Source organism: Lepidochelys kempii, chromosome 8 (assembly GCF_965140265.1).
Source record: "Lepidochelys kempii isolate rLepKem1 chromosome 8, rLepKem1.hap2, whole genome shotgun sequence".
Classification (NCBI taxonomy): domain Eukaryota; kingdom Metazoa; phylum Chordata; order Testudines; family Cheloniidae; genus Lepidochelys; species Lepidochelys kempii.
In genome coordinates, this window is record NC_133263.1 from 98,502,042 (window position 1) to 98,516,705 (window position 14,664).

At 43.2% G+C, this 14,664-nt stretch overlaps 1 protein-coding gene across 2 annotated transcripts in view; it reads left to right on the forward strand.

Annotated features, from left to right (window-relative positions):
- Positions 1-14,664, forward strand: part of FAF1 (Fas associated factor 1) — a 303,693-nt gene that overhangs the window by 23,553 nt on the left and 265,476 nt on the right. For both annotated transcript variants that reach the window (XM_073357756.1, XM_073357758.1), the window contains exon 2: positions 9,793-9,861. In XM_073357756.1, coding sequence (XP_073213857.1) covers positions 9,793-9,861 — 69 coding nt within the window. The remainder of the gene's footprint in view (positions 1-9,792; positions 9,862-14,664) is intronic.

Sequence of the window (14,664 nt, forward strand, 5' to 3'; positions counted from 1 at the left end):
ATGTTTAGTCATCTGTATAGTGCTAGGATCCTAAAGCACACCATATTGCTAACCTACTGGAGATGAAAAGTCCGGTGAAGAACCGAAATCTGGTGTTCATGATTCAAACTGATATACTCTGTGCCCCTAGACTCTGTATTTATTAGTTTGCATTTCAGGGAAACCATCTGTGAAATAAAAGCCATGTCCCTCTTGTTTAGTGAGAGCTTGCTGCTTGACCAAGACCAATAATACCACCCTTAGTCAGGGAATTCTACCAGCCTTTATGGCGCACTGGACCGTGATCAAGAAGCCTTTTTGATGTTTTGGTCTCTTAACTGCTGCTTGCTTGCTTACTTACTAATCTCTTCTTCAGGGGCAAGCTTATTGAGAAAGCTGGGGTGAGTAGACTTTTGGTTTCTACCACTGTTTTTAACCACTTCCACTTCGACCTGATTATAGCAATGAGACATTGGTTGCATTGATGAATGGTGGCCGTGGCAAGACATCCTCCCTCCGCCCAAGATTCTGTTTAAATTATCAGCGATTTCTGACACTTGTAACATGAAATGCTGCTGGCTCACCAACAAGATCTTGCATCAGCGGATGGAGCTGTATTAAAGCTGACTTCATTCATTCCCCACTGCTGGATCCCAAAGGTGGACAGATTCTTCTCTTTCCCAAGCAGTCTTCTCTTTGGAGTCTTGCAGGGCTTAGCCCTGTTGCCTCTTAGTCAACGTTTATGTAAGTCTAGAAGTTAGATTGTGAAATGCCACGGTTATACTGCTAAAAACATGTAGAGTGTACACAGCTCTTCTTCCTTGTCTCATCTAGCACAGACAGCACTGGGTTCCAAGTGTCTGAAGGAAATCCGAGTCAGGATGGAAGGAAGTTGGCTTAAGCGTATTCTGGTTAAGATGATTTTGCTAGGGAGAGGAAAATCTGCTGAGCATTTGGCAGGAATTATGACCACACCCTTAAGGGTGTCTGTTGGATTCATTGCTGCTCTGGATACCTGCTCCTGAGGGAATTCTGTGCCAAAAAATTACGTGCACAGTATTTTAAAATTCTTCAAATTTTATTTGTCAATAAATACATGTGCTCCAGCATGGCAGTGGGGAGTACAGGCAACAGGCTGCATTGAGTGGGAGATCACCCTGAACACCCACCTCAAAGGGACTCGGCAGTGAGGCTGTACCTGACCCTGACACAATGCAAGGGCTGCGCCTGCCCCAGAAACTCCCCGGGGCCGTGCACCAGGTGTGGGTGGGCAGGCTCAGCCCAGCAGGATCCAAGTGTGGAGGGGCTTAGTGTGTGTGTGTGTGGGGGATCCAGGTGGGGGTGAGAGGTTTCTGTGTGGGGCAATCGGTGTGGGCGGCTCAGTGGGAGATCTGGATGCACAGAGGCTCATTGGGGGGGTTCTGGGTGCAGGGCCAATGGGACTCTTTAGGGGATCCAGGTGAAGGTGGTTGGCATTCGGGGGGCTATTATTGTGGGGAGATGGGTCTCAGCGGGGGGGGGATCTGGCTGGGTGTGTGGGGCTGAGTGGGGATTTATGGGGTGCAGATCTAGGTGCAGCTGGTTGGGGATCAGTGTGATGGGGGTCTGGTTGTGTGGGGCTCATCAGAGGGATCCAGGTGGTGTAGGGGGTAGGGCTTGTCAGGGTGAGGGTTCAATGGGCATGCTTAACGGGGGAGCCCCAGTTGCTGCTGTGGGGATGCCTCATGCTGGGCTCCTGCTTCCCCCTGCGATTCCCCTATCCCCTCTTCTTCTCCATCCCCCCTCCCCTCACTCCCACATTCTCCTCTCCCCTGCCCTATTCCACCCCAGTTCCTTCCATACCCCTCCTTACTCCCAGCCCCACCACAGGCACTCACTGTTGCACAGAAAAGAGGGCTTCCCGCATGCAGAAGGGGAGCGCGGCTGGCACTAGGACCCAGGAGGCGGAATACAGCTGCAGAGTCAGAAGAGCCCAGACAGCCTCCTTCAGTTGGGCAGCTCTGCGCTTCCAGAAATGGGAGGGGGGCAGTGTAATGTAACTCCGTGTGCCCCCCATGCCTCATCTCTGTTTGGAGGGTGTAATCCCCAACCCAAATTGCGCCCATGGTTGTCCTGCTCCACGCATTTTCCCTTTGCTTCCCTGCCGTTTTCTGCAGGGAAGCACAGGAATTCGGGGGGGGGGGCGTTTTCTGTGGGTGCGCAGTCATGCAGAATCCCCTCCGGAGTAGAGATCCTGATAGCAGCTGTGGCCAGAAATGCCTTTCATTTTATTGCTAGTTGAAAACTGCCCTTTCTTTTGAATGCAGATTTAGCCACATTCATTTGCATTTTTTCCACCTCCAGACTGGTTACCACAACATGCCCTACCTGGGTTTGACAGCAGAGTTCACATAGAAACTGCAATGGCTAATAACAAAGTGAACAACTTTCTAAATAGATCAAACAGGAGAGGGAGAGAGCACACTGTAGTGCTACACGGTGGAGTTCTCTGACTTCTGTTTTATGTCTAGGGTGCTTCATTTTCCGTTAAAAATTTTTTTTCTGTGAATTTATCAGTGTTTATTACCACAACAACAAAAACGGGTGAAAATCAGTGCAAAAAAACTATTAATTTTTTTTTTGGGTTTATTTTGGTGGACAGAAAGACGGGGAGGGGAAGTATTCAGTAGATTAATGCTTTGAATTATGTTAATCAATGTAGTTTTCTGCAGAACTAAAACAGCACTCAGAACACACCACCTCTGAGTTTAAGAAAACAGTACATCTCTAATCCCCAAATAAAACTTTTCATTTGAATAAACAGTTTACTGTTGTAGACTTTGTAAATATTTATAGGCTAATAGTTCTGTTTAATAATTGGCCACACCATTTGCAGTGCATACGTTCAACTTAATCTTTTTCTCCATTTTTTTAAGAACTTTTGAATACTTACTTGTGTTCTGAAATGTATTCTGATACAGAGTTTCATTTTCTTCCCATTTTAGTGCATCAGATCTTTAAACCATTATCTCCTAACAGCTTGAAATACGTATGTGGTGTGCGTCAGTTTTATCAGTACATTCAGATGCGCACGCACTTCAGAGCTTGCGTGCGTGTCTGTTTGTTTGTTTTTTGTTGTTGTTGTGTGTATCTTCTAGACCTGGGGTCGCCAACCTGAGCCTGAGAAGGAGCCAGAATTTACCAATGTACATTGCCAAAGAGCCACAGTAATATGTCAGCAGCTCCCCCAACCCGCTCCCAGTACCTCCCACCCACCGGCAGCCCCTCTGGTCAGCGCCTACCCCTCCCTCCCCACACCTCCCAGTCAGCTGTTTCATGGCATGCAGGAGGCTCTGGGGGGAGGAGTGAGGGCACGGCAGGCTCAGGGGAGAGAGCGGGAAGGGGTGGAGTAGGGGCAAGGCCTGTGGCAGAGCCAGGGGTTGAGCAGTGAGCACCCCCTGGCACACTGGAGAGTTGGTGTCTGTAGCTCCAGCCCCAGAGTCGGTGCCTAGACACATGTGGCTCCAGAGCCGCAGGTTGGCCACCCCTGGTCTAGACTAATACATAGCCTCACTTCAACAGGCGGCTTTGCATATACACACCGACTAATGTCTTATCATAATGCATATATTTCATGCAATGTATTGTATTTACCTAATAAAACAAGTTATTTTTTATATATTTGAATGATACAAAAGTTGGGTGAACATCAGAAAATACTGAATAATATTTTTTGTAAAACCTGGGAATTTTTCAGAAAAAATCAGTTTAAACTGAAAACGAAGGGGCTTACCTATGTCAAATCCTTCATGATCCTGGTCCTGATCTATGAAGAGGCTAGTCCCCAGTTATCTCAGAGATGGTCTTTTTTCCATGCCTCATCTTGACAGTTAGTCAGTGGGAGCATTGTATTTGGTGGTACTCAAGGTCAAAGGAGGTACAGAATGACTTTTTATCTATTTTGGCAGACCAACTTCTAAGTGATTTAACTCAAGACCGCAACCGTACTCTTTTTTTTTGTATCATCACACAAGCACCCATCAGTTTTCTCCTGCCCTTCTGCTTATTCCTGAATTGTCCTTTCTGATGCTGTATGCTGCATAACTTCCTGTCCACCCAAGCCTACCTATTTCCACAATCTCTCCAACAATGACCCTGACTACCATCACATTAACCAAATAAAGAAATAGACTCCCAATGTTATGCATCTCTTTATTTAATTATTCTTCCCTATGATATATATTTTCATCTGGCCCTGCATTATCATGTCCTGTACAATGTAAGATTGTCTGGTCATGGTTAATGCTTTTGTTTCCTTGTAAAGTGCCACACACACCTACAGTGCTAAATGGGAACTTGGGTAATAGATGAACGGTGGCAGGTGGAGGAAAAGCTTTCCAGGGGAACCTCTGACAGAACCAAACTGGGGATTAGTAATCTCACAGACTCTGTTCAGCTGGGGAGCGGTTCTGAAGTCTCTCACTTGGTGTAAGTCTAAATCAGAAGTTAAACAAAACTACCTGTTTCATTGTTACATCAGTATTTAAGTTACGGCCCTTCAAAAATGCTGTGTTGCTATTAGAGATGGTGAAAACTCAATCTTAAAACTTCCAAAAGTGAGGTTCTACTTTGAAAAGTGACTTTGATCTTGTCTACATAGGGGCTTTAATATGCACTGAACTGTAGTGCGCTTGTCTGCAGTAGATAAACTGCCGTGGTAGCATACACACAGACAGCTGTTTCCTGTTTCAATTTGTATAATTGTGTACACGCAAAAGGGACTTTGTGTGAAGTAAGTGTGTGGCATTCTGGGTGGGTATTCCACTGTCCTTTGCTTTGCGGCTGGGCTTGTGCATTCTGAGATTTTTCTCATGACACATAGTGGGATATGCACTGAAAGACAACGGAATTCTGGGACGGGGGGGGTCAAACTCCAAAACTCCCATGATTCCACTCCTGCTGTTTAATGTTACTGCCAATTTGAGAGGAAACTGCCATTTTCAAACTGCTGCCAGCCAGTGCGGAGAAAGCAATGCTTCCACAGTGATGCTGACGATTGTGAATATGCAGAAACCATTGGTAGGGAGGTGTTGTTTGAGTTCTCTACAGTGAGTGGCTTTGGTTTTGGATTTCAGCCACTGTGCAACCAAGCACTTCCTGCAACCATGGCTGTGCCAGCAGGAGCAGGGAGAGGAGGAGGATATTGAGCAAGTGCTCCTGCACAAACTTTCCTTGGAGTAGCTTCACACAGTGCAGTGCCATTTCTGGGCTTGAGAAAGAAGCAATGGCTGGGAAAAGATTGTTCTGTAAGGCCTGGGGTGGTGACCAGTAGTGACACCAGAATTTTAGGCTGACAAAGGCAGCTTTCCCACAGATCAGTGCAGAGCCCACCCCGAAGCTGTAGAGGCACCATAGCAACATATGAGTTCCTAAAACTGTTCAGAAACAGGTTACCATCACCATCCGGAGGCCACTTCCGACTCATTGGTTAGTAGCTATTTAACTTGGCATGGGTGAATTGACTGACCAGGGCCATTTGTGATACAGGTGTATACTGTTATGAAAAAGGTACTGATGCACCATGTCATAAAGCCTGGAAGGAGGTTATTGATTGTGTTGCACAAATGGGGTTCCCAAATTGTTTTGGGGCAGTTGATGGGATGCATGTGCCCCTTGCACTCAAGGCCTCAGAGTTTATAAACAGAACGGGATTTTTCTCCATGATGCATCATGGCCTGATTGGCAGGGTAACATACATAAATGTAGAGGGGTCTGGAAATGTCCACAATGTTAGGACTTTTGATATTCATAGCTGCTTGCCTTAATGAATTCTGAAAGATTTGCTCCAGGATCACTATGGACATTAATGGTGTTAAGTATCAGAGGGGTAGCTGTGTTAGTCTGGATCTGTAAAAGTGACAGAGCCCTGTGGCACCTTATAGACTAACAGACGTATCAGAGTATAAGCTTTCGTGGGTGAATACCCTCTTCGTCGGATGCATGTCACGCCTGTCAGTCTGGGAGATCCATCCTATCCTCTGCTTCCTTGGCTGTTTGAAGCCATCTACAGGGCACTTGGATAGAAGAAAGGAGCTGTTTATTGCCTGAGCAGTTGTAGGATGACAGTGGAGTGTGCATTTGGCAGGTTGAAGTGTAGATGGTGCTGTCTCATGACAAGGTTATAGGCTGCAAAGCACTACCTGCCTCAAATTATAGCTGCATGCTGCTGGAGGCTTGGTTTTCATCCCTGACCTTCCTATGAAGGTTTCTGAGCTCTTTGCTCTTGATGCGGCACTGCATAGCATCCCAGCTGTGAGCCTCATGGCCATCTACTTAGCGATGGATGTGAATGCATCTTTCAGTGCTTGCTGGTAAGCACTACCTGCACCGTTGCATCTCCTGAGATGATGAGATCAAGGATCTCTACTTGGCTCCAAGCAGATGCATACGCTATGGTGTAACACAGCTATATTAATACCACTATAATGCCAAAATATTCAAATTCCGGAGCAAATTGACCAGTCCTGGCTGCATGCCAGCAGTTAAATGGGGTGCTACATCCAGTCAACTTGGCCCTGGTACAGTGGAGAACACACAGGTAAACAGATGGATTGGTCATGATGGGACGTAAAGTGTGGAATAGAAGTTGGAGGACTGTCAAAATAGTGTGAAAGAGCATTGTGTGCATGAGTGCTAGTCAGCACTAACTCAGTACGTAGTGAACTTACTACACCTTGAAACTCTGTTAGTTACTGTGCTTTAAGGATTTGCATCATGCAAGCAGGGCATTTCAATGTGCACAACTGCCCTATGTAAAGATGCCCCTATGTTGTTTGACAGATTTTGCTTCCTTTGTGTATTCAGAGTTACATTTGTTCATTTTAGTGATTGTTTATTACTTCCTGGTGTACTCCTGTTACCTTTATAGGCTAAACATCACTATGAGAAAATGAGTAGGATTCTATTCTGAATGGTATATCAACAGAACTGTTAAGAAATTAAGTTTCAACTGCATGATAAACTCAGACTTCAGTTACTCGTGTGACAACTGTATCCTAAATCAAAGAGCAACATTGGACTTGAAGAATCTGTAGTGCTGATGGAGACGTGAGTCAGAACACAACTTGACTTTCAGATGTCACCTGGAGATTGCAGGATTGACATTTTTAAAAAAAAAAAAATCACCTTTTTACTTGTAAGCTGACCAAATTTGATATTGTAGTTAAATGACTCAGAGGCAGAATCCCAGAATGGAAAGAGACTTCAAAAGTGATAGAATAGAACTGAACTTCAATGGAATTTAGCAACATGTGATTTATAAGGTGCTGAGAAAACAGAAGTTAGTCACTTTTTAATGTAAATAATTATCATTAGCACTTGATTCTTCCCTGGGCTACTATAAAGTATCTTGATGATTTTAGGTTGTATTTGTCTGGGCAGGTTTTACACCTAACTTTGAGTATCTGAACAGTGACTAGTTTGATTTTTAAATAGTCTTAAGTGGTGTGATTTCAGTATAGAAGCATGAATATCTTAAAAAAAATCACACTTTTTTTATTGAGGTATTTGTCTTAATTACTGTAATTTCAACTGGAAAAGGCAAGTAAACAAATTTTGTGCTCTCTTGTGATAGAACTACCAAGGACGACTTCTTTCTTGGGATTTAGACCATTTTTCGAAGTGATTGGTGTTTATAACTCTGAAATTCTACTGTAAATCTCAGAGTTACGAATTGACCGGTCAACCACATAATTCATTTGGAACCAGATAAGGCAGCAGCAGCAGAGACAAACAAACAAAAAAGCAAATACAGTAGAGTACTATGTTAAACATAAACTACTAAAAAAAAAAAAAAGGAAAGCAGCATTTTTTCTTCATAGTAAAGTTTCAAAGCTGTATTAAGTCAATGTTCAGTAAACTTTTGAAAGAACAACCATAACATTTTGTTCAGAGTTATGAACATTTCAGAGTTACGAACAACCTCCATTTCCAAGGTGTTTGTAACTCTGAGGTTCTACTGTCGTATTTTAGAAGTGATAATATTGGGCCTGACTTTGACTAGTGGGAGTTGTGAGTGCTTAACATCTCAGAAAAATCAGGTCCCTTTATTTTAAGGTGTTTGTCTAACCTGCTCTTAAAAGTCTCCAACGATGGAGATTCCACAACCTCCCTAGGCAATTTATTCCAGTGCTTAACTCTCAGGGTGGTTAGGAAGTTTTTCCTAATGTCCAGCCTAAACCTCCCTTGCTGCAATTTAAGCCCGTTGCTTCTTGTCCTATCCTCAGAGGTTAAGGACAACAATTTTTCTCCCTCCTCCTTGTAACAACCTTTTGTGTACTTGAAAACTGTTATGTCCCCTCTCAGCCTTCTCTTTTCCAGACTAAACAAACCCAAATTTTTCAATCTTCCTCATAGGTCATGTTTTCTAGACCTTTAATAATTTTTGTTGCTCTTCTCTGGACTTTCTCCAATTTGTCCTCATCCTTCTTGAAATGTGGCACCCGGAACTGGACACAATATTCCAGCTGAGGCCTAATCAGCACAGAGTAGAGTGGAAGAATTACTTCTCATGTCTTGCTTACAACACTCCTGCTAATACATGTATGTAGAAAGAGAGGCAAAACTGACTTGTGCTGGATTGTGGTAAAGAGATTCATTCCAGAAAGAAATAATTGGGTACCAAATCTTTCACACTTCTCCCCATGTAACACTTGTATGATAGACTGCGTTAAATAATGAATTAATCAGTTATTTGGCAATCTATGAGAAGTGATTTCTCAGTGGCAAAGCTGAGAGTTATGCCCTACCTGTTGGAAGTTGAACAGTTGAGGAAAATGTAGGTACTCTATCTAAAAGCAAGTGGCATGCTGCATGTGGATTGTAAATAGAACAGACCTCCTGCTTTGAATTGGGAGTTTGAGCTAAAATCTACAGTACCATTTCACTGTGAATTTATTACCATCAATTAAAAAATATTTACTCTTAACTGTCAAGGTTATACAAATGGAGATATTTGTAACGCTATGTTTTTCTTTCTCCTGCCCTCCCGCCTCCAACTCCCAACCACAAGTAAAAGAATTCTCTCTAGCCTCACTGGCAAATCTATAATCTTCTCCAAGTGAAGGCTTCACTGTAATGACAACCCCAAAGATTCTGCTATAATAAGAAATCCCAGCACTGTAGGTTCATTAGACAAATTGTGTGGTTCAAGAAAGGTATGGTGTAGGGACAGAGCAACATGGATATTACCTATAATGAAGTACTTAAACCTTATACATTCAATTGGACATATTTTTGAATATGCTAAAGGAGTGTTAGTCAGTTTTTGTGATCAGAGATTAGGAAGGAATTATTATTATTTTATTTTTGTTCTTGTTTTTACTAAAAATTTTAAAAATGTTTAGACTTGATATGGCAGAACTCTCCATCTTAGGTTCTTGTATATTACTTGAATTATGGTAGTATCTGAGTATCTCAGTCCTTAAAGTATGTCTCCCCAGAACAGTCCTGTGCCATAAGGAAGTACTATTATCCCCATCTTTAACATGGGTGACTGAAGCACAGACAGGCTAAGTGATTTGTGCTGGGTCACAGAGGAAGGCTGTAGTTGAACATGGGCTTGAACCCAGGTTTCCCAAATCCTACACTAGCATGCTAGCCTCTGACATAAACTGTCCTTTTTTTCTCCTATCATCACATGGTTCTAGGCTTCAGAGACCCATGCTTTGGCTTTGGCTGTGCTACTTAACTTTTAAAGAATTAATATTGATCTGAATTCTGATTAAATCAACATTTTTTCCCCCTCCATTTAATGCTTTTTTTTTTTCCTTTTAGGCATGTACCGGCATTGAAAATATTGATGAAGCTATTACGTTACTTGAACAAAATAACTGGGATTTAGTGGTAAGTATGTCTAAGAAAATGATTTTGTAGCACAAGTTCATATACTTGTTGGTACTGTCTAAGCAAAACTTGAATTGAATATGTGACTTTTTTCCCCCGTTAAATACATAATTCATAGGAGAATTAAGTACTTGTTGATTAGATCCAAGTGTAACTTTGTATGTATACAAAAATTAAAGGTAACCTTTTAAAAAAAAGACAACTTGTAGATATAAGAATTTTCAAGGATTTAGTTAGTACCCGTGAAAGAAATGGGAGGTAAACCACTTTCTTCAAATAAGCTATTTTTTTAATGGCTTAATTTTGGCACTGCAGTTTTTTTGCTGCTGCCATTTATTTGTATTACAGTAGTGCCTACTGGATCAAGAATCAGCTCGCCCTACTCTCCCTCTCCACTCCTCTTCCCCCCCACCTTTCCCTCCAGTCTTGATGTTGTCCAGACACTAGTAAAAAGACAGTCTCTGTCCCAGGTGTCACAATCTATGTTGTAGCAAGACTCAATGTGTAAATGAGACAAACATGGCAGTGGGCAGGCAGGCAAGGTATCAGAAAAGTAAGCAAATCAATGTGTATTAAGCAGAGATGTTGGCTCACTGCCTGCGTAGGGGTTGTGATCTGGTAGTACTCTATAAATATTGTAGGAGAGGTTAGTCATAAGGAGGAATTTGAAGGATGCTAAGGTAGTGGCGCAGTGATGTTGTCAGGGAGGTTTTCCCATTCATGAGGCATGGTCTTTTTTTTTTTTATTTTTTTTCCCCCTTAACTTTTCGCTGTTGCTGGTTATATTGATACCTTCCTCTTATAGATGCCACAGAATTGGAATAATATTGTGGTTTTTCTTAGTAAAGCCAGGTAGGTCATTATGAAAATAAGATTTTGGGAAGATTTTAAAGAAGTTAATTAAAAAAATTAAGTACTTAACAATTTTCCTTCTATAGAATAATTGCACATTTGTAGTGAGTCTGTGAGGCAGCTACTGATCTGGATTCTCCATGTCCACAAAAGCAGGAAAAAAATGCAAAATGGAGCTATTACAATACAGGACTGTTGGTGGTTGTTGGGGTTTTTAAGAGACTGAGGATAGGATAGCACATTTTGAAAATGAAATAGAGTAAAATAAAGTGGCCTTTCTTAATTAAACTTTACATAAAGCATTTTAAGGTTTTTGCCAAATGGTATCACCCCCCCAAAAAAAACCAATAGACAGCTGTTTCATGTATCCAACCAAGGTAATCAGAAACCTTTACATTGATTATTTCGTGCAATTAAAAATAGATACTGTGATAGGATGTTGTCATGACCTCATGTCTCCTGTCTTGAAAGTAAATGTCTGTTTGCTTCACCACTTATACAGCAGGAGGAAACTCCTATGCATTTTATAGAGGTAAAAAATACTCAGTTTGATGCATTAACCATGTATTTTAAAGTCTGGATGTGGGAAAGGGGGACTGTAGTGTATTACAAGTGCTTGTGAGTCTGGCTGACAAAACTGTGATGAAGAATTATGAGAATAGCTAAGGAGCTCAGTCTTATTACTGATCTTAACTTGATGGCAGAACATCCCACGATGCAATGTCAGAGATGCAAGACTGAACAGAAAGGGGGAAGTGAATAGATGAAGCTGTGAGAGCTGATAAAGTTACCTAGAAATAAAATTTATGGGGCAAAGAACTGATTCAAGAGACAGCCTTGAAGAAGACAGATGGAAAGTTAGAGAGGGAGGAAGATGAGCAAATAAAGGAGATGCTGAAGGAAAAATTGGAGCGGTAGGGGAAGAACGGGGGGGAAAAAGAGAGGTGGGCAGTGTCCTGTGAAGGAGGAGTGATGAGCTGTTTCTGAGCCAGTGCATAAATCAAGAAGTGTGAGAATGGAGAAGAGGCCCATGGACTTCAATGGCAGTAGGGTTATCTTTTGATGAGAACAGTCCTGGTGGAGGGAAAGGAGTGAAAGCCAAATTGCAGTGTGCTAATAGGGAATTGGAGGAGAGGAAATCAAGGTGGTGAGTGAGAGAGCATGTTTAAGAAACTTGAAAGGAGAATGGAAATGGGATGGTAGTTAGAGGCAGGGTCAAATGTCAGGTTGTCTAGGGCAGGGCTACTAGAGCATGTAAATAGTGGAGATGAGATAAGGGGTGGGGTAGACTTATGAGTTAAGGCAGCAGTTCAGTTGTAATTTGTGGTGTAGGAAGTCTGCCTGGTCCCTGAACATACCGTCAGAGTTGCTCAGTGGCACAGGCGCAAGGTTAAGCTAGGTTTGGCGAACAATGGGATGAACAGGAGTGGCAAAGGAAAGGGGTGAGGGAGGAATTTAGAGAGTGGCCATTTTCAGAAAAGTGATGAAGTAAAATATAGCACCTTGTCACATGAGAGGGGGTTCCATTAGTTTTCATGAAAGGATTCTCTTGCCATTTAGTGACTCTAGATATAGAATCAGAGTTGTTACATAGGTCACGTCATGACCTAAGGCAACTCTGAGGCAGGTCTCCAAAATGTTCAGAGTTTCTTCCTGAACTATATAGCGCAAATGGGCAGCATTTAGAACTTCAGGAGCAGCCTTCTGTCCACAGTCTTGTGCTCAGAACTTATCATCTGGTGTGTTGTCAGGTGAACTTCAATAGGGTATCCAGAAAAATTCAAGTGTTTAAATAGGAAGCCAAGTGAGTCATGCAAGAATGTGGACAATCTGCTCCAGGACACTCTTGCAACACTAAGAAATGCAAGTCAAGCAAACATAAGCCAAAGAAGTTCTAGTCTAATGGCAGGGAGTGCATTTGGACTTCATTCAGGCTACCTGTGTCATCTTCGCTCCATTTCACCCTAAAGGTGTTATGTAGAGAGGAAACTAGGTGGATGACTCATGGCCACCTATTTCCTCCTGAATTCTATGAGGCTGTGACCACAAGTGTCCTGTACTCTGGGACACCAGCTGACGCAAGAAGAAAGCAAGGACTGAGAGTGAGACTGAATGCAAAACGGATCCGAAGATGGGAGTAGTCATGTACTTCCTGGTAGAGGCTGAGAGAGAATTTAAATTTGAGTGGGTGGAACTAGCAAAACGCAGATGCTTCAGAAAAATGTGAAGGCATTTTTACAGCTTTTCTAAAGATAAACAGGGTGACATCAGTACTTTGTCTTCTGCATTGGTTAAATGGCTACCTTGTGGTGTCCAGATGGAGTTTAATATGTTGGTTTTGACCTGTGAAGCTGTACATAGACAGTGCCCCCATCTGTGTGCCATTCAGCTGCAATTGCTAGTAGCAGAGGTGCTTGGACTGGAGTCTTTTTTGTATAAAGGAGAAGCTGGTGGCAAGGGTGGCCTCAGAGAGGCTCTCAACCTTTGAATTAGCCCATAGTCCAAAACAGCCCATGCATATGTGTGTGTGTGTGTGGGGGGGGGTGAGGTTTGTTTTTTTGCTTTGTTTGCTTTTTAATGGGCATACTTCAAGGGTTATCTCTTGACACAAGCTTTTACAAGGGTCTTTGTGTCTTTGTCTTTGAAGGATGGTATTTGTTTGTAAAATGGGCTACCATATGATTATGATTATTGCTGTTTGATTTTTGAGGGTGTGGGGAGAAGCTTCTGATTTTGTTAAGGCCTTTGATTTAAAATCTATTAAAATGCCACTGAGTGATCCTCGCAGTGGAGGGAATTATTCTTCTGTACTACGTAAGTGAACACTATTGAGTCCTGTGTCTTTTAGACTTTCAATCTTGATTTTAAAAGTAAGTGATGATGAATTTACTACTACTACTTCTTCAGGTGCTTGTACATGTCCCTTCCATTGTAGGTGCATGTGCTTGCCACATGTACTGCTGCTGGAAGTTTTTCCTCCAGGGTATCCGTAGGGGACTAGCTCTAGCACCCTCTGGAGTGGCGTTTGTATGTGCCGGTATAAGGGACGCTACCGGCCCCCTCCGTCCCTCAGTTCCTCCTTACCGCCACTGTTGGTGCTGGAATGCTCCCCTTGCTCTAGCAAGTGGTTCTCCAAACTTCTCTTATGTCAATAGTTGCGGTTAGAGATAGTTAACAGTTCCTAATAGTGTTAGTATACTTTAGTTTGTAGTTCCCCGAGGGACTTAGTCCAGGGACAGGACATGCCCTCCTCCCCGCGCTTCAAGCCGTGTGATTGCTGTAAGAAGCCCATGCCAATCAGCGATCCATATCTTAGTTGTTTGAAGTGTCAGGGTGAGTCTCACATTCACAGAAAATACCATATTTGCAAGGGATTCAAGCCCCAGACCAAAAAGGAGAGAGACATTAGGCTCTGCACGCTCCTCATGGAGTCAGCTCTTGCACTGGCCTTGGAACTGGCACATTTGGACTCTGTGCCAAGTACTTCGGCATCGACTTCCTCCTGATGTCAATCCTTGTCACTGCGACCAGCCAAAAGACACAAGAAGCACACCAGGAGAGGGTGTTCCCTGGGGTCCTGTAAGGATAAGGGAGAAGATGAGCCTCGACCAGATCAGACCATCTCGCTGTCACCAGAGCGCAGCCACACGACAACCTCGCCTATTGCGCCTAGTCCATCCGGCGACCTGCCTCCTACGCCAGGGAGTGGTAGAGGTACGCAGTACCTCACAGTGCCGTCCACCCCAGAAGCCTTTAAAGCGGCAAAAGACATCTTCTCCCTCCTGGTGCCGCCTGCTCTTTGGAAAGAGAGGCCTAAGGATCCGTTTTTAGGGGAAAGTCCTTTATGGCAGCCCTGCAGAAGTAACCCCGTGGCACTGTACTCCGGCCTTCTCACCAGAACCTTGCCAACGATCTCCAGAGCTGTGTCTTGAATCACAGACCCGTGGCCAC